We start from the raw sequence: 17,975 nt of genomic DNA, 5'->3' as shown, positions 1-17,975 counted from the left end.
AGCATTGGAGTAAAATAAAATATCATAGTCAACTTAGTCTGGAACGAAACAGTGCGTTTACCATTTGTTACACAAACGCCGTTTGAAACGACTACGCCTCCGTCACATCACTACATATCCCACAATTACTTGACTGAGGCTGAGCTTGCGCAATACACAAGTTACGGCCCTGCGTTAGCTGGTTTAGGTTTTGTTGTTGTTCTTAAAAAAGGTGAAACCGTAAGAAGAGGTAAAGTGAAGACTTTTGTTTAGTTGTCGCATGAGGTAAGAGTGAATATGTGTTTAACTATCTGACTTGCCTACGAGCTTACTTGTTAAATCAGCATATATTGTTGCTGGTCAGCTACTGTAGGGACGGGTACAGTAGCTAAGTTAGCTAGCTCTGTCTAGCTAATGAAAAACATTTGTGGCCAGCTAGCTAGCCTTATTGCCTCGAGTCGTAAGTTCCTTGTGTTTTTATATGGATATTTAATTGCCCTGTTGTACAATAAGGCAACTTTCTTTTTTTGATACTGTATGATTCAGTAACGATTCATCGAATTTTGTGGTGAAATTAATAATTGTATCTTGTGTAGCTGGCTATTTTCTGTCGAACTGAAAGCTTTCTTTAGACTACATTACAGCTGTACTGGGATATGTTGTCAGACATCAGAACAACTCGTTAAAGTTGGATATTAATGCACGCTATCTAGTATCAGTTATCAGTCTAGTGCATTTACATAAGACTATGGTCCAACTGCATCTTCTAGGACCTAGAAGAGGGAAACAAAACCCTGGTGCTCAGGACCCACTGTCCTGCATGTTTTTTTGTTTCCCTGCTCCAACACACCTGATTCAAATGATGTTGGTTATCAGGCTTCTAATGAGCTTCATAACGACCCATTCATTACAGTAGTCTGAACTATTACACCATGGCTATAACCAGCAAGTAATTTAGTATCAAATGTTATCACACTAGTCATAATAACATGTTTCTGCTTGAAAATCATTAGGTTGTTAGAACTTAATTTGAACAGTAATTTACGGCATGCGAACAAGCCGAATGTTAAGTTGTTCAACTTTCTTCTGTGTTCAAACAGGTTGCTGGGTGAGCCCCTCCGTGCCATGATAGTTGAAAAGGTCCCCAGCCCCCCCTCCTTCTGCAGTTGATGGATCTGCAGCTGGCTTGGAGATGACCGACAGCGTCAGAGCCTTCCTCCGCAATGTTGCGACGGTCAGCAGTGCACTCTGCCTTCACACACAAGTGACAACAAACGAGGGCACAACCATGCAATCGTCAATAACATTTTCCCAAATGTCATTTAAGTCCTCATACTTTAGAGCTCAAAAACAGCGCTACATAACAGTGGCTTTGACCAAATATTGACATTTTATCTTCTGTTATTTACTTTAAACCTTATCAACCCCAGGTTGCATGGTAACCAAAAAAAAAAAATAATGTTCATACAAGATTTACTACCTGTTTTTTTCAGGGGATCAAGGACTCGATTTGGGGAATTGGCACCATCTCCAAGCTGGATGCCCGCATTCAGCTGAAGAGGGAAGAGCAGCGCAGGCGGAGAGCCAGCGGGGCGCTGGCACAGAGACGGGCCCAGAGCGAGGAGCGCAAACCAGACAGGTGGGCTTCTTCAGCAGCAGCAGCACTAACACATGTGAGCCCCGTGGCAGCAGGATTGGTTGTGGGGGGTTCGTTTCATGAACACAGTTGCTCTCTGTTACAGTGAACCCAAACTAGCCAGTAGGATTTTTCAGTGCTGTGCATGGAACGGGGGAGTGTTCTGGGTAAGACTTCAAAGCAAACAAACATCAAAACAATATATCTGCAGTTGTGGAATATACTGTATAAGTACAGAGCAGTTTACTGCTATGACATTCTGTGCAGCTTATTTGATCTGTCTTCCACAGCTCAGTCTGTTTCTTTTCTACCGGGTGTTTATTCCTCTGCTGCAGACTCTCACAGCAAGAATCATCGGTATGTATGACAGCTAAGATTTGTGGGTGGGTTCTTTCCGTAACTATCTGTACTGTGATTATTTGAAAAACATGTAACTCAATAGTGCTGTGTCCTATCAGGTGACCCCTCTCTCCATGGCAACGTGTGGTCTTGGCTGGAGTTTATTTTGACTTCAGTGTTCAGTGCTCTCTGGGTGCTCCCTCTGTTTGTACTCAGCAAGATAGTCAATGCCATCTGGTTTCAGGTGAGGCCTTTGGCAGTACAGTGATTCGTGGTGGATAATTAAAACTGAATTGTTGGCCGTGGAGTGTGTTCATACTGCTGTGTCGATCTTGAGAGGTAGAAAATCAGAATGATTTTGTTGTGTGCTGCAGGACATAGCCGACCTGGCATTTGAGGTTTCAGGTCGAAAGGCACAACCCTTCCCTAGCGTCAGCAAGATCATTGCAGACATGCTCTTCAACCTCCTCCTCCAGGCCCTCTTCCTTATTCAGGTACGGCTGTCCCTATATGACCTTGTCCCATGTACTCTAGGCCCCTGCGGATTGACATCTATCAATTTGGAGTTCAGTGTTTCAGCTCATCTACCTCTATTTTTCATGACTCTCCAGGGAATGATCGTCAGTCTCTTTCCCATCGATGCCATTGGACAGATGGTCAGCCTGCTCCACATGTCTCTGCTCTACTCCCTCTACTGCTTTGAGTATCGCTGGTTCAACCACGGTGAGTGGCAGATCGCTGCATCTGAATGAGGGTGCCCTTGACGAAGAATTGCCATCGCCCTCAAGCAAAGAAACTGTCGTTTTCAACCTAGTTATTACTTTTACCTAAGGAATTGAGATGCACCAACGGCTGTCCAACATTGAAAGAAACTGGCCCTACTACTTTGGCTTTGGTCTTCCCATGGCCCTGTTGACTGCCCTCCCATCTTCATATATAATTAGGTGAGACTGGTTGTCCCCCTCCAGACTCCACTACCCTCCACACACACTTTCAGTACAGGGATTTATGTCCTCTCATATGAGTCTGAATGTCAATGTTTCCCCCCTCTTCAACAGTGGCTGTCTGTTCTCCATCCTCTTCCCTCTCTTCATCATCAGCGCTAACGAGGCCAAGACCCCAACGAAGCTGTAGTGAGTACAGTGACAAGTTAATGACCCGAAATTGGAAAAGACTTGACCATCATCCACCCTCACACTGACTTTCCCCCTCATGTGTCCAACAGCCACTTCCAGCTGCGCCTCTTTTCCCTGGTGGTCCTGATCAGCAACAAGCTGTTCCACAAGACGGTCCACCTCCAGTCCTCCCTGACCTCCTCCACATCCACCGAGAAGCTGCCGTCCCCCCACGCCTCGCCCACCCGCCAGAGACCCCTGTCTTCCCAGTGATGATCCCTAGAGGGCGACAGAGAGCCGGCTATCAGTTCTAGTCAGTAAAAAAAAAGTGTGCGATTCTGGGAGAAGAATCACTCATCAGAAGGAGAAATGACGTTTGTGTGGTTCAAGGGAGAGTTTTTAGTGTTTTTATTGAGTCTGTGGCCCTTTAATATTCTTTAGGTGCACCTATCAGGTGTGTTTTTAATGTGAATAACTTTTGGGGGATTTGACTGCCCTGTGCCTCACCCTTAAACAACACTAATGTGATAATGTTTAATTTCCTTTATGTTAAATAGCTTTTTTTATGTATGATGTGCCATTTTGAGTGCTTTGGGCGTTTTCAAATACAGCACACAGTTGCATACATTTTTCTCTGCTTTTTTGCCCCTATGCTTACAATTGCAATGTTTACCATTTTACAGCAGTTGGTGATATGGAGGAGTACAAGGAATAGGTTACATTTTTACCAAACCCTAAGCTACATTAATTAGAGTTAGAGACAGCTTTTTACACTGGTCAGGTGATTCTTTGTGTTCTTTATATGAAAGAATGAGTGGAGACATAAATCATCCAAAGTGTGTAACAAAAAGAAAACGCATGTTCTCCATCCCTATTGAAGGAGAATATGTTCATTGATATGAGAAGCACATGGTGTTGTCTTGTGACATTCTTCTGGGTTGCAAGTGACCTTCTCTCCCAGACTGGTTGTATTCTTGCACATGCATTGCTTTTTGTCTGTGTAGTCAGGTTTTCACAGCTACGTCTTTGGTCTAACAGCCAGAAATAATATTGTGCAGTAAAAACAAAGGGAGACTTTTCTTTTAACTATAAGTGCTTTTTTTTCGAGGAATCACATTTTACATTTCAGCAAGGGAGTTGGTCTAAATATCCCATCAAAAGGAAAGAGCATCCTTACTAACCAAATTCAAAAATGACTGGTTGTAGTGTTAATAGGTGACGCAAACTGTTTTGAACAAGTGGTTTTCTATGGGTGTGTAGAAGGTTGACAAAGCTACATGGGCCCTGCTGCTGGGTCAGAGGACACTGCCAAACTGCTTGATCTTCTCTGTTTGGATTCATTTTACTTTTATCAATGCGACACAAAGAACTGCAGTACACTGTAGGAAGGCATCACAGATCACCGATCTAACAGGGTTTTGTATGAAGGATGGTGCACACCTTATAATAGAGGAGAATCCCTCCACTGATTGTTATATGTTCTCCACTGGCAAATCCATACAGACTATGGGCATCTTGTCACTTGTACTGTACATGATGTCAGTAGGCTCTGAATGTTTAACCAAAACTCTACCGTGGGGTATCATCCCCATCTAGCTTTCTTTCTGTCATATTATGGGTTGGTGGGAGGGGAAGTGTTTTTGAAACGGTATGTAATTATTGTAAGAAGTGCATAGTGTTTAAGTATGCAGATTGATATTTGTGAGTGAAGTTTTGTAAAAGTATTATGCCTAATTTCAATAAAATTGGTCAGTACACATTACATGTTGACTCCTTCACTTGTTTTTCATTGGAGTTACAGTAATGGTGCAGTCCATTATACCGTTTTCATGTTTACTGCAAGTGATTTTGTAGATCTTTGACTTTATAAACCGTGAGACCTATGTGATGGGAACTTAGGGTCAGATCTTATGTGATTAGACACTAACTGTAGGTCCAACAGTAACTACATTTATAGCACATTTCTAGTGTCATTTGCTGTCAAATTATGGATACACCCCCTAAAATATACATATTTTTTTTATATCATAATGATTTCTCACAGCCTCCGCACTCACTAGGTAGCAAGGACACGTCACTATTCAGGCCCAAGAAGAGAAAAAAAATGACAACTTATTGGCGAATCAGAAAAGAGTAAGGCTACTGAGGACCGATGTTAAACCAATAATCATGTCGTATGGGCTTATTGGGCGGGATCGAGATACAAAGCAGGGTTGTATGTGAAAAGTGTTTGTGATACAGGAACGGAGTGGGTAAGTGCAGGTCTAAGATTTGCAAAGGAAATTGTTAAAATAGACTAATAACGTTATTGTTGTACTGTCCTCCTGTATGTACTAAAATCAACTTCAGGGGAATAAGAAAAAAATGAAGGTTCCCTTTCCTTGATAGACACCGTAGTTCACTAGCTAGCTGCATAGCATTAGCATGTCGGCTTGAATTGAATGAAATCATCTGCAGCACTGCACTGGTTTTCAGCCACGTACCCGAGAAAACCCGAACAGACGTATAATCCATAGTTCGCAAACTCACAACTGTTTAACGAAAGTTATTGCATGCGTGTCTCGTTAACATTTTGTAACAGTTACTACTGTCAAAGTAAGTTTACTTTATCGCTTTCTTTAAGACAATTGGAAGCGTTTGCTAGCCCCACTATTTTGGCTAAGGCTAACTAATCACATTGACATGTTGCACAGTGAATTAATCAAACAACTAGTTGTGTTTTGACTAAATGGTCAGTGTCATGTCGTTAATGCAATGAAAGCAGCGCGTTAATGACAGCTCATGTTAGCTAGCTAGCTAGCTCATATAGCTGTATAGTTTCTCAAATACAAAGGCGTTGCAGCTAGCCAAGTATTTCCTGGTGTTGGTCCACGCCACACAAACCCTGCGTGTCCTTATCTGGTTGGTACAGGAGTCAGTTACCATGTCTTTGACCTCAGTGATTTATTTTAGTTTGGGACATTTCTATCAGTTCAGGTTTTTTGTCAGTGTTCATTGCATTCTTATATTTATATCCTACATGCATGAATAACCTTAACTCATGCATTGTTTTTTTAACTTGATTTAGGATACTAAGGGTCAGTCGTCCCACCCTGTTTGAAGATGACCAAGTTAGGCTTCTTACGGCTGTCCTATGAGAAACAGGACACGCTGTTGAAGCTGCTCATCCTGTCTATGGCTGCTATCCTCTGTGAGTCTCCTCATTCTACATCTCTGTACTTCTACACAAACTCCAAATGAGGCGCACCTATGCAGTCTTCAAACAGTTCCTCCCCTGTAGTATCACTCAAACATAAGTATCCTTGGCTTTTGCGATACAGTGAGCAGCACATTGTTGAGACTTGATCTCTTTTTTTTTTTTTTTTCAGCATTTTCTACTAGACTATTTTCCGTGTTGAGGTTTGAGAGTGTCATCCATGAGTTTGATCCGTAAGTTGAGTAGGCTATTTAATCATTTAAATTCCCTCATTTGTGACCAAGACAACACCAAGTATGGTGCCTGCTCATACTTTGTTTCAACCCAGATACTTCAACTACCGTACCACCCGCTTCCTGACAGAGGAGGGTTTCTACAAGTTCCATAACTGGTTTGATGACCGGGCATGGTATCCTCTGGGGAGAATCATCGGCGGTACCATTTACCCAGGTGAGAATGAGATTGGGTCGAAATTGAATAAAGATGTCAAATATTCCAGTGCCGTTAATAGGGTTGCTATGAGACAATAGGGGGGGGGGGGGGGGGGGGGGAGCTGTTCTACTTTCCTTTGAGAAATTTTCCTTTGATTCGAATGGGTTTCAATTCACTTTTATGTGACGGCCACTATAATGGCCACTTCAGCCAATTTGACACCGATGCACCTTGACTTGTTCCCTCCCTGCAGGTCTGATGGTCACCTCTGCAGCCTTGTACCATGCCCTCCACTTCTTCCACATCACCATCGACATCCGCAACGTCTGCGTCTTTCTGGCTCCTCTCTTTTCTTCCTTCACGACCATCGTGACCTACCACTTCACCAAGGAGCTCAAGGTACTCCGTCACACGCGCACACTGTATGCGTCAACGTTTGGTGAATTTGAAAAAAGGCAACAAGCACGTTGACAGAATTTATTTTGAGCTAATGCTGTAGAAATAGTCGGTGGTGGTTTTGGCACAGCAACTCAAGACTTCTTTCTTTCTGTAGGATGCAGGCGCCGGGCTCCTAGCGGCCGCCATGATTGCCGTGGTGCCCGGGTACATCTCTCGTTCTGTAGCCGGCTCCTATGACAATGAAGGTACGGGCCTCAACCACACGACGCCCTCAGTTAAAAGCTTCCCCTGTTCACAATTTAGTTGAGCATGCTTCCCCCCCCCCCTCTCTCTCTACCCAGGGATTGCCATCTTCTGCATGCTGTTGACATACTACATGTGGATCAAGGCAGTGAAGACGGGCTCAGTATACTGGTCTTCCATCTGCGCTCTGGCCTACTTCTACATGGTGGGTTGAACAGAGTTGGACGTTCGGTATCGGAATCGCTAAACCTCGGCTCTTTTGGGTGATGATCTGGCCCCCATTTAACCCGGTGTCCCGCTTGTGCAGGTGTCGTCCTGGGGCGGCTACGTGTTCCTGATCAACCTCATCCCGCTGCACGTACTGGTCCTCATGCTCACTGGACGCTTCTCCCACCGCATCTACGTGGCCTACTGCACCGTCTACTGCCTGGGAACCATCCTTTCCATGCAGATCTCCTTCGTGGGCTTCCAGGTACCCCTCCACGACCCTCCACGCGTATTCGTCCTCCGAACTGGTTAAATTGCTAATCGTCTCGGACAGGACTGGGATCAGTGTTGTATGCTCCTGTCTAGATTTAGAATAAAACCTAATTAAATTGTAGGTATCTATCCAATATTTGGTTAGAAGTTAACCTGTGTGTCTGTGAACGGGACAGCTTAAGTTTGATTCGAGTCAGTGGATTCACCACCATGTCTCTCCCCCCCCCCCCTGTGGCCCCTCTAGCCAGTGCAGTCTTCTGAGCACATGGCGGCCTTTGGGGTGTTTGGCCTGTGCCAGATCCATGCGTTTGTGGACTACCTGCGCAGCAAGCTCAACACCCAGCAGTTTGAGGTCCTCTTCAAGAGCGTCATCTCCCTGGTGGGCTTCGTCCTGCTGTCTGTGGGCACGGTCCTCATGCTCACCGGTAAGACCGCGCACTGCGCCTCTGCCGTCACAAGAGGGCGCCGTCTCTGGCTACACATGATAAATGTGCATGTACAGTGTGGCGGCCGTAGCAGTTGGATTGCTGTTGAAGATTTGAAATGGTTGCAGATCCAAATACACCGCAGTATCTCGCAAAGTGTTTGGTGTGGTGGCAAATGCATATGCGATCGTTGTCTCAGACGTGGTGAGAGGTTCAGAGATGGCAAAACCGGGTCACATATGACTGAGGCCACTGTGCCACGCTGTTGTGCGTTCTAGGTAAGATCTCCCCCTGGACGGGACGTTTCTACTCTCTGCTGGACCCCTCGTACGCCAAGAACAACATCCCCATCATCGCCTCTGTGTCAGAGCACCAGCCCACCACCTGGTCCTCCTACTACTTTGACCTGCAGCTGCTTGTCTTCATGTTCCCAGGTAAACACACTGGACTCGCTCTCTCTCTCTCGTCATACATCAGGGATATGGGCCTTCCGCAATATACATGGGCCCCATGTATATTATGAAAGGTGGTGTGGTCATGGTTGCATTAATGGTCGTGTCACGGTTCTCTTCACAGTGGGTCTGTATTACTGTTTCAACAACCTGTCCGATGCCAGGATTTTTATCATCATGTACGGAGTTACCAGCATGTACTTCTCAGCTGTCATGGTAAGTCCTAAAAAGCACCACAATTCCTAAAAGGTCTTGAATTTGTAGGGTCAGCGTTCAATTTTCAATGCCAATGACCGAGCATATGTTTTGACCGACTATTGTTCTTGGTTAGGCATATGCCAAGTTCCTCTGTTTTGATTGGGCTCTGTTGTCCCCAAGGTGCGTCTGATGCTGGTGCTGGCCCCGGTCATGTGCATCCTGTCAGGCATCGGCGTGTCCCAGGTGCTGACCACCTACATGAAGAACCTGGACGTCAGCCGGCCCGACAAGAAGAGCAAGAAGCAGGCGGACGCCACCTACCCCATCAAGAACGAGGTGAGCACCACCGATGCAACACCTGACTGACGAGGAGTGCCCCCTTTCACTAGGATAGGGGTTAATGAGTAACTCCTCGCTGTAATGGTAGTCCCATTCGTTGGAAAGGATGTTGATAAGTCTGGTGGTTTCATGTCTGGTCCTGGATCAGGAAATAACTTCTCTCGTATCCTTCTGTCAAGGTGGCCAGCGGGATGATTCTCGTCATGGCCTTCTTCCTCATCACGTACACCTTCCACTCCACCTGGGTCACCAGCGAGGCCTACTCCTCCCCCTCCATTGTGCTGTCAGCCCGTGGTGGCGACGGCAGCCGCATCATCTTCGACGACTTCAGAGAGGCCTACTACTGGCTTCGCCACAACACCCCCGAGGTCAGACCCAGGGCTCCATCTCTGTCTGTTCCCACCTAACCACTGGCTTAACCTGACTCACTTAGGAAATCCTTGTGTTTTCTGCTGTGTTTCCAGGACGCTAAAGTGATGTCGTGGTGGGATTACGGTTACCAGATAACGGCTATGGCTAATCGAACCATTCTAGTGGACAACAACACGTGGAATAACACGCACATCTCCAGAGTTGGACAGGTAGCGATCTTGTTGTTTTACTCCTTTCTCCCTTCCTTTGTACAGAAGGATGGGAGTGTGTTTGACATGGTTTCAACTCTGTTTGGTCCCAGTCATGTAAGGGTAATGTTGTCTTTGTCATATGTAGGCCATGGCCTCTACAGAGGAGAAGGCCTATGAGATCATGCGGGAGCTCGATGTCAGCTATGTCCTTGTCATCTTCGGTGGACTGACAGGTTATTCCTCAGACGGTATGTTCACACACCGGTATCAATACTTCCTCTCTCCCTGCTGGATTTGCATAAGTTCTGACCTTGACTACAGCAAGTTATTTGAACTTGAAACGCGTTATGACACCGTCTCTCTCTCTCTGTGTCTTATAGACATCAACAAGTTCCTGTGGATGGTGCGTATCGGGGGCAGTACGGATACAGGCAAGCACATCAAAGAGCACGACTACTACACCCCCACCGGGGAGTTCCGTGTGGACCGCGAGGGCTCTCCTGTCCTGCTCAACTGCCTCATGTACAAGATGTGCTACTATCGCTTCGGCCAGGTCTACACAGAGGCCAGTGAGTGACTCCACGGGTTTACCTGTATGGCAGGTCTACACAAGAGATTACTGGGATCATGTATTAGGTGTCCACAGTGTCATATCATTGTCAGTGTATATATCAAATCATTTCCTTACTAATCCCTTCTTCTAGAGCGTCCCCCTGGCTATGACAGAGTGAGAAATGCTGAGATTGGGAACAAAGACTTTGAGCTGGATGTGCTGGAGGAAGCCTATACAACAGAGCATTGGCTGGTCAGAATATACAAGGTACACAAGTTCCTGTTTTACATTTAGTCATTTAGCAGACGCTCTTATCCAGAGCGACTTACAGGAAGTTTTATCAACTGAACCTTTCGGAAAATCAAATAAGGGTGCGGTGCACCAACTAAACGGGCTGTCATACCACTGTGTGTGTCATATGTGCAGCTGTACTTGAGAACATTAGCTCATCATGAGAACAATAGCTTCAGTGTGGTTATGGCGAGTAAACCACATCCCGTGAATTTACTGTGTGACCTAAAAAAGGCCTGTGTTTAAACCTTTCGCCTTTTTCAGGTGAAAGATCTGGACAACCGAGGACTGTCACGGACGTAAAGCCTCCCTACCTGTCCGCGTTCACACACCTGTTAGCACACAGCACTGAAGCCTTTCCCTGTGGTCAGCAGACGAGTGTGAAATTCAAACTTTTTATACTTTTTGTTGGGAATTCCAGAATGAGATTTGTTTTGATTTTGTTTTACCTACCAGTGTGGTGTTTTGTCTGGATAACAGAGGGATGTGGTGTCATAACGTCCAATTCAATGTCAAGAGGTGATTTCTGCAATCAGTGGCCAAAAGATACATTTGTCAGTGAGCTTTGAATTTTTACAATGGTCAATTAAAGAGGGATAAACAAGTTGTTGTTAAATTATTCTTGTTTTTAAATATGCTTTGCCAACGGTTAAAGGAGAACTTAAGTTGCAATGCTTTTGAGTTTTAGTTGCATAACACAATTGTTAAGATGCCAGAAATCTAACAACTCACTATAATTACAGTGTAAGAAGAAATTTTTTTGTGACTAGGCCATCATAAGTTTATAAAGTACCACACACAATACAAAAACATTTAGAGATCACTTTTGTGGATCTCATCACAGCATAACCAAATACAATTATGAAATGGAAAGTACCCACTTCTTTATCTAGATTTTATTATGTTGATGATAAAATTAAGTATGTTTTTGACTAAAGAACAGTAGGTTCTGTCTAATCATTTAGTGACCTATTTCTGGAGCTTTAGGGTTAACTACAATGTGGGTCTTGTGGCCACATTTCCAAAAACTTCAAAAGTAGGTGCACCTCATGGAAAGTTTGCAGTTTCAAAAAGCCATTGCAGTTTCTCAAGAATTGGATACAAGACATCTTGCCATAGTTCAAGAGTCACTTATTATATTGAATGTTACAAGACATGGTGAAACAATTTACCTTTCATTTTTTGTTATTTCTTTATCACCATGTTCTTTTCAGAGAGGATCTATATACATGTAGTTACAGAATTGTGCCTTTCCTACTTACAAGATAATGAATACAACTAGATTAATACTCTTTCTATGACCATCTCTTGAGTTTTATTCAACCCTCAAATTAAGTAAAAATATGATTCTTGTCTTGACAGGTCTAGTCAGTCAAATTGTTCTATTTCATTGGGAGAATCAATTTAATTCAGTATTGAATTTTTTTAAATGTGGAAAACACCCTGTTAAGCATTGTTAATTTACTGCTTCCAAAATACTTTGATTTAGCTATCCGTTCACTGCATGTCACATAGAAACTGTGGTATGTTTGTGGGTGGTCCTTTTTCCAACAGGTATAAATGATTGCTGAAGCTCATTTTTTGACCTTCCTGCATCAAACAACCTCATCAGGCTGCTGATATGCCATCCCAAGATGTTGAGTCGCAGATGCAAAGAGGAGCGTTCGAACATGTCCAACAGTCTGTGCCCGACTACAGGTGCTGGTCTGTGCTCAATTTGATCTTCTGCTGCTTCCCATTTGGTGTTGTGGCTCTCAATTACTCCAGACAGGTGAGTCTTGTTGTCTTTGTGTGATGTGAGCAGTCTACTCTTAAAAAGCCTGAAGTCTATCTCAAATCTGAATCTTTTGGCATTTTAGGTTTCACAAAAAATGGCCCAGAGAGATGTGGAAGGAGCAAAGACTGCCTCAGACTGGGCACTGGCATGCAACGTGCTGTCACTAATGACAGGAATTGGCCTTTGGATTTATATTGTTATTAGATATAATGATGAATTTAATAGACGGTCCTATAAACTTCATTTGTAACTGCAGTTTGCTATGACTATCTGCTAATTTGAACAAGAAATGTTATTCACAAAAGATTTTATTGTAATTTGACTTCCAAACATTTATAATTTACACCATTTCAGCATTTCATTAAAAAGATTAACTAAAGATTGTCATTTGTCTTTTTAAACTATACAAATATTATCATGATTATGATCGCATGACCAGATAAATGCGCTCCCCCCAAACTCCCCTCAAGAGGGAGTTTGTGCGATACTAGGGGTCACCAACACGGTGCCCGGAGGCACCAGGTCGCCCCCAAGGACCACATGAGTCGGCCAGGCCTGTTCTAAAAAATAGCACAACTCACAAGTGAGCTGGGTACATATGCATCTGAAAGAAATGCTGAGATTAATAGAAATAAAGTGAATATTGACAGACATCCCAACCTGCAGAGACTCATTTCAGAGAGGTGGCTTCTCACACCCCCGAGATGCAATCAGGACGTGCAATATGCACCTTTCTCTAGAGATCACCATTGGACACAGGGCCGGATGCAGCCTGCTTTGACCGCATCCATGTTTACCGATAAAAGTGAAATCAACCTCGAATCTCTTGCCACTCACTCACTTGTTCTCGAAGTTGTATATCGGTCTTTTGTGGAGGGCTTTTGACGAATAGTAAAGTGTAGCATTGGTGTTTAATGTTAGACCCTGGAATTTTATACTTCTGTTTCGGTTGTAATCTTTATTTGTTTTCATAGAAGATACACGGGTTAAAGACGTTAACAGTAGTCTTTTAGCTTCGTTAGCCATCGATTGTTCTTTGCGTGCGTGTTTGTACCTACAAAGAAAAACTTTTTATCATGCATCGATTTCTGATCTCCAAACCATCTACTACTGCCCCTGCGACAATCCTTTTATGATTAATGATAATCTGCAGCAAAGGGAGACCGTTTTTTTGTTGACGACGATGACGACGACGTAGTTAAGGCGGAAGGCGTGTTTTGCTTATGCGGCCGCCTTAACTGAAAAGTGCTGCGGGAAACATTTTTGTAATGTCAGTCGTAAGACAAACATTACTTTACTCCTTCAAATAAATATACTGAAACATTAACACAGTGGGATCAGTCTGTGTCCTACGTAAACTGGGACATTCGAGACAGAACGTTTTTGTTTTCATCCCTCGGGTGTTTACATTATGTTTAGAGATTGTGATTTTGTGATTTGTAGGGGTTCTAGTCAATGATGTAACTAACTGACAGCTACATTCCAGAAACATTCCCTCGCTTTTTTATATTGCTGCAATCACGTAGGCGAGATATAGGACAACACGAAAGACGTTTGTGAATCAGTGGGATGCACATCAAGTTGTCAGTCAGCTCGATGTCTATTTGGGTGTAGGCAACCTGAACGAGGAATGTTCTTGCATGTTTCAAACATTCAAACATACAGTAGTCCTTATTCAGAAACAGAGCCCGCCTCCCAAATATCTAATGCCCAATACATTCAGTCCGTTTCTCTAGGAAAAGGCATTCAATTGGCTAAACGAATCGTCTACCAACGCCATGTTGACCAATGCAAAAGAAGCATTTCGTATCTAATGCAGCGCCAAACTTAAATGTGAATGAGACCGTAAGAAGACGTTGTTGCGACGCTAGACCTAGGATATCTGACAAATCCTCAGTTTTGTAAGTGAAGTTGCACAGGTAAGTCGTATACATTGAAATAAATCTGCTGTATTTCTGAACAAATTACTAAAGTTGTGATGTAATGACTACTCGCCGTATACGTTAAAGTCAGTGAAGTGAAGCTAGATAATGTTCGTGCACATGGACTGCCAGCATTTCTGTAAACTATACGAGATCTAACTGTACTGTAGCTGCCTATGGAAAGCTAACTAGTTTGTTTTTGTAGAATTGTTGATTTCATTGTTGTTTAACTAGCATGCTAATGGCTGTCTTTTTTTATTAGGGACTGTGTTTGGGGACGTCGAAAACGCAATGGAGACTATTTCAAAAGTAAAGGTCAACCTTAAAAAGGTACAGTAGGCACATTTTTACGAAAGGAAGAATTCAAAAGGCGAGACTACAGAGATTCTTGAATTACATTGGCACCGTATTGCCAATTGGTATTTTTAAAATGTATTCTAACCTGTAGCTATGTCTATTTTGTCTACATTAGGGTAACAAAGAGAACACGAGACCAGCAAGTGGTCTCACTAAGACCTTAAATACAAGGGAGGTCTCCAAAACAGTGACAACTTCATTTGCTCCTTTGCATTCAAAGGTTGATGAAAAGGAAATTATTCTGGGACAGGAAGCAGATGTTGTGAAAAAGGTCAAGACAGGGCAGAAAGATGCAAGGGCAGCAAGTGATGCTAAATCACGCCATACACTTAGCCAGGCTTTCCTCACCAAACAGGCTGTCAGACAGAGAAAGCTTGTCACAGAGGCTCCAAAGCCACAGGCTTCCATACCCTCTAAGCCTGCACCAGGCACCTACAAAGGCAGAGTTGTCCAGTCCAAAATTGGGGCTATCTGGAAGTCTAGTTGTAGCTTGGATGGAGGAGTAGAAAACAAAGCATCCACAAAACCATCAGTGCCCAAGGTTGAAACACAGAAGACAAAATTTTTTACCAAAGTCAAATCCAAATCCATCGCTGATTTGCATGGGCGTGGCACACAGAAGCCTCCTCAAGGTCAACCCTCCAAATCCGTGTCTGACGGGCCAAATCCGGTCTCCAAATGCCCTGCTGCCAGCAGGCCTGCCGCCGCTCGCGATGCAGGTCCCCCTGCCAGACATGCTTCATGTGGATACCTGGCACGTGCCAGCTCCACTAAGCCTGCTATGGTATCCAAGGGAACAGAGTCACGGAGAACCAAGCCCAAGATGCCTGTTGGAAATCCGAAGGTCAACAAGCCTGCTGTATCAAGCACCCTCAGTCAGTACAGAGTACACACGGACACTGCTGAAGAGAGAAAGTGTGTGCCCTTTTTATTACCACAATTCAAAAGCATTTGTCAGTGAAAACGTCTTAATTGTGTAAATTCCTTTTGTAAGTGATCTGTTCTGAGTTAACAACCATCTTTATATTCTTGACCACCAGAGCAAAGCTGGCAGAGTGGTTAGCATCCAAAGGGAAGACTTTGAAAAGACCCCCGATGACATCGCGGGCAGCCCCAATAACCAGACTGGTTGAAGTGATTGAAGTCCAGGCCCCATCCCAAATAATCCCTGAGCCAGAGTACAGTGGTGAGCCTCAACCTCCTGCCCAGACTGAGACTAAACCACAGCCTGGTCTGCAAGCTCCAGAGCCCAACACTGCTCCTCCACCTGACAACAACCAGGAACCAGAGCTGCTGACTGCATGTGCCTCAAGTCCTCTGATCATGAACACAACTTTAGACCTGCTTGACAATTCTGATATGGACCTCCCGGTTGACCCAGAGGTCAGAATTGATGATGTAAGAACTTTATGTTTATATATATTAATAAAAAAAATGGTGGGGGTGGGGCTACTGTTTAACGGTCCCTGTTTCTTAGTTTGTCATATAGTAAAGTAGAATTTGTGCTGCTAGGGGGCAGTCTGGTCACTGACTGACCCAAGGGAGAAACGACATCCCTGGTGGGGGACCGCATGTTTACTATTTGCTCTTTTTATTTATGATAGTGCCAGATTGTATCCTAACTTTCTCTTGTCCATTTTTACCGTAGGTTGTAGTAAACCTTTGTAATGTTTTGGAGGCCATGGAGACACCCTCTCAGTGTGTAGATGGTAAGTGTTGGGGTCGTTTGTTCCTTGAAGTAATACATTCATGTTAATAAGTTATTAAATTGACTATAATCAGGTGGTTGGCATTTATTCTCTAACTTTTGTATTTCATATTATTATATCCATATTAGAACCACAAGAGACACAGGATGAATTTGAGGAGGAGAATGTGGTACACTATGAGCCAGATAACAAGGAGAACGAATTGCCTGAGACTGTTTTAGATGTCAAGTCAGAGGATGATGTAAAGAGTGAGGCAGAAGAGATAAACGAGTCCTGTAGCGAGGAAGGGGAATCTGATTGTGAGGACCTGACGGGGACCACGCCAGAGACTCAAGGAGCATCTGTGGTGAAATACAGCGTGAGGACAACTCCGTACCTGCAAAGGTGAGTCTCGTCTCCTCCTCTGAAAATGAAAACCATAGACTGGGTAGATTCCCATGCAAGTGTTACTAGCTCTCAATCCATTTCTCATACTGAGTTTATATTTGTTCTTCAGTGTCAAGAAAACCATGGAGGGTGAAGCAAGTGCTACTGGCTCGAGTAGGAAGAACACCATAAAGGACCTCAAGTTCCTGACACCAGTGCGTCGTTCCTGTCGCATCCAACGCAAGTCATCCCGCTTGCCTGGCATGCTGACTGACCACGACCCCTGTGTGTCGTCGCTGGCTGAACTGGTGCAGCTGGATGATGATGCCAATGCCTACATTTACAGGAAGAACCCAGCTCTCCTGGAGGAGCTTCCAGACCATCCAAGAGACCTTGGGAAGATCTGAGTGCTGTGCTGCTTAGACTTGGGAATGCTCTGTAATGCATAAGATAGGTACCAATGTTTGTTCATGGTAACTTAAGGGCACCTTACATCATTGATTTTGGTTCATTGATGGAAAAAAGTTAACTGCAGTTATTACATACACATACGCTAAGAGGAGCAAAAGTCACTACATATGTACTAATCCCTATATGACTCATGGAGGTTGTCAAGGAAGTCAGACCATCTAGGCCTTTCACTTTTTCTAAAGTTTCTAATCTTATATTATGTTTTGTATTATACCTTTTTGTTTTAGTAAATCAGTTTTATGAATGTATGTTGGTGTTCAGTGTTGACAACTTTCATTAATAAAGATGAAAGAGGCTTTGTAAAGAATTGTGTTGCAGTTTAAATGAGACAAAATAATATCAATTTCGTATTGTCCGTATTTAACCGCCGGCCTTATACTCCTAAACAGTAGGTGGCGGCAATGCAAATCTCAATGTTGATTTAACTCTGCCATTAAAACCAAAGAGGGTTTTTTTGTGTTTTAAACAAAAGTGATTCATGTGGTAGGAGGCTCATTAGAAAACAGCACAAAACGTAACCTTAATTATAACGTAAGACAAAACATAATATAGAAGAAATAAAATTGCCAGGGGGCCGTGCTTTTTCTTACAGTGATTTGCAGGACAATGTCCTTTCTTTCATGTAAACCACCAATAACGGTTTTGTCTTACACATTAAAATTTGTGAATTAAACCTTTATCTAAAATAAATGCATTTTTCAACTGAAATTCCTTTATTTTCCTCCTATATGAT

General features: G+C 43.6%; 3 protein-coding genes across 5 annotated transcripts; all 3 read left to right on the top strand.

The window, feature by feature from the left end:
• The first annotated feature begins 143 nt into the window (after positions 1–143).
• On the top strand, positions 144–4,831 carry ei24 (EI24 autophagy associated transmembrane protein). Of its 2 annotated transcripts, none has more exons than XM_067257721.1 (11): positions 144–264; positions 1,080–1,213; positions 1,473–1,618; positions 1,722–1,782; positions 1,906–1,972; positions 2,074–2,198; positions 2,329–2,448; positions 2,566–2,677; positions 2,787–2,898; positions 3,013–3,087; positions 3,180–4,831. In XM_067257721.1, exons 2-11 carry the CDS (start codon positions 1,172–1,174, stop codon positions 3,340–3,342), a joined length of 1,023 nt encoding a protein of 340 aa, XP_067113822.1. In that variant the 5' UTR covers positions 144–264; positions 1,080–1,171; the 3' UTR covers positions 3,343–4,831. The 2 variants fall into 2 exon arrangements, with proteins under 2 accessions (XP_067113822.1, XP_067113823.1); XM_067257722.1 differs by having other exon boundaries at positions 159–229.
• A 430-nt stretch (positions 4,832–5,261) lies between these two features.
• stt3a (STT3 oligosaccharyltransferase complex catalytic subunit A) lies at positions 5,262–11,244 on the top strand. Its single transcript, XM_067256987.1, has 18 exons — positions 5,262–5,321; positions 6,137–6,259; positions 6,438–6,498; positions 6,594–6,715; positions 6,951–7,096; positions 7,251–7,341; positions 7,438–7,544; positions 7,647–7,811; positions 8,064–8,244; positions 8,523–8,678; positions 8,821–8,912; positions 9,075–9,230; positions 9,413–9,601; positions 9,698–9,814; positions 9,942–10,044; positions 10,177–10,365; positions 10,501–10,616; positions 10,905–11,244. Exons 2-18 carry the CDS (start codon positions 6,172–6,174, stop codon positions 10,941–10,943), a joined length of 2,118 nt encoding a protein of 705 aa, XP_067113088.1. The 5' UTR covers positions 5,262–5,321; positions 6,137–6,171; the 3' UTR covers positions 10,944–11,244.
• A 3,031-nt stretch (positions 11,245–14,275) lies between these two features.
• Positions 14,276–17,874, top strand: si:ch211-266i6.3 (cytoskeleton-associated protein 2). 2 transcript variants are annotated; one of them, XM_067257393.1, is made up of 7 exons: positions 14,276–14,336; positions 14,602–14,669; positions 14,812–15,611; positions 15,737–16,094; positions 16,345–16,405; positions 16,627–16,789; positions 16,902–17,874. In XM_067257393.1, the coding sequence occupies exons 2-7, from the start codon at positions 14,631–14,633 to the stop codon at positions 17,176–17,178; spliced, it is 1,698 nt and encodes a 565-aa protein (XP_067113494.1). In that variant the 5' UTR covers positions 14,276–14,336; positions 14,602–14,630; the 3' UTR covers positions 17,179–17,874. The 2 variants fall into 2 exon arrangements, with proteins under 2 accessions (XP_067113494.1, XP_067113493.1); XM_067257392.1 differs by having other exon boundaries at positions 16,534–16,789.
• The last annotated feature ends 101 nt before the right edge of the window (positions 17,875–17,975 follow it).

This window comes from Osmerus mordax, chromosome 19 (genome assembly GCF_038355195.1).
Source record: "Osmerus mordax isolate fOsmMor3 chromosome 19, fOsmMor3.pri, whole genome shotgun sequence".
Taxonomy (NCBI): Eukaryota; Metazoa; Chordata; class Actinopteri; order Osmeriformes; family Osmeridae; genus Osmerus; species Osmerus mordax.
Note: the sequence above shows the minus strand (reverse complement) of the source record. Positions and strands in the feature narration are given on the sequence as shown.

Coding starts and splice junctions, on each gene's coding strand:
- stt3a (XM_067256987.1), top strand. CDS start 6,172: ATGACCAAGTTAGGCTTCTTACGGCTGTCCTATGAGAAACAGGACACG. Junction 7,545..7,646: donor CTCTGGCCTACTTCTACATG/GTGGGTTGAACA, acceptor CCGCTTGTGCAG/GTGTCGTCCTGGGGCGGCTA. Junction 9,815..9,941: donor ACATCTCCAGAGTTGGACAG/GTAGCGATCTTG, acceptor TGTCATATGTAG/GCCATGGCCTCTACAGAGGA.
- si:ch211-266i6.3 (XM_067257392.1), top strand. CDS start 14,631: ATGGAGACTATTTCAAAAGTAAAGGTCAACCTTAAAAAG. Junction 16,406..16,533: donor ACCCTCTCAGTGTGTAGATG/GTAAGTGTTGGG, acceptor TATCCATATTAG/AACCACAAGAGACACAGGAT. Junction 16,790..16,901: donor ACAACTCCGTACCTGCAAAG/GTGAGTCTCGTC, acceptor TTTGTTCTTCAG/TGTCAAGAAAACCATGGAGG.
- ei24 (XM_067257721.1), top strand. CDS start 1,172: ATGACCGACAGCGTCAGAGCCTTCCTCCGCAATGTTGCGACG. Junction 1,973..2,073: donor TCTCACAGCAAGAATCATCG/GTATGTATGACA, acceptor GTGTCCTATCAG/GTGACCCCTCTCTCCATGGC. Junction 3,088..3,179: donor AAGACCCCAACGAAGCTGTA/GTGAGTACAGTG, acceptor TGTGTCCAACAG/CCACTTCCAGCTGCGCCTCT.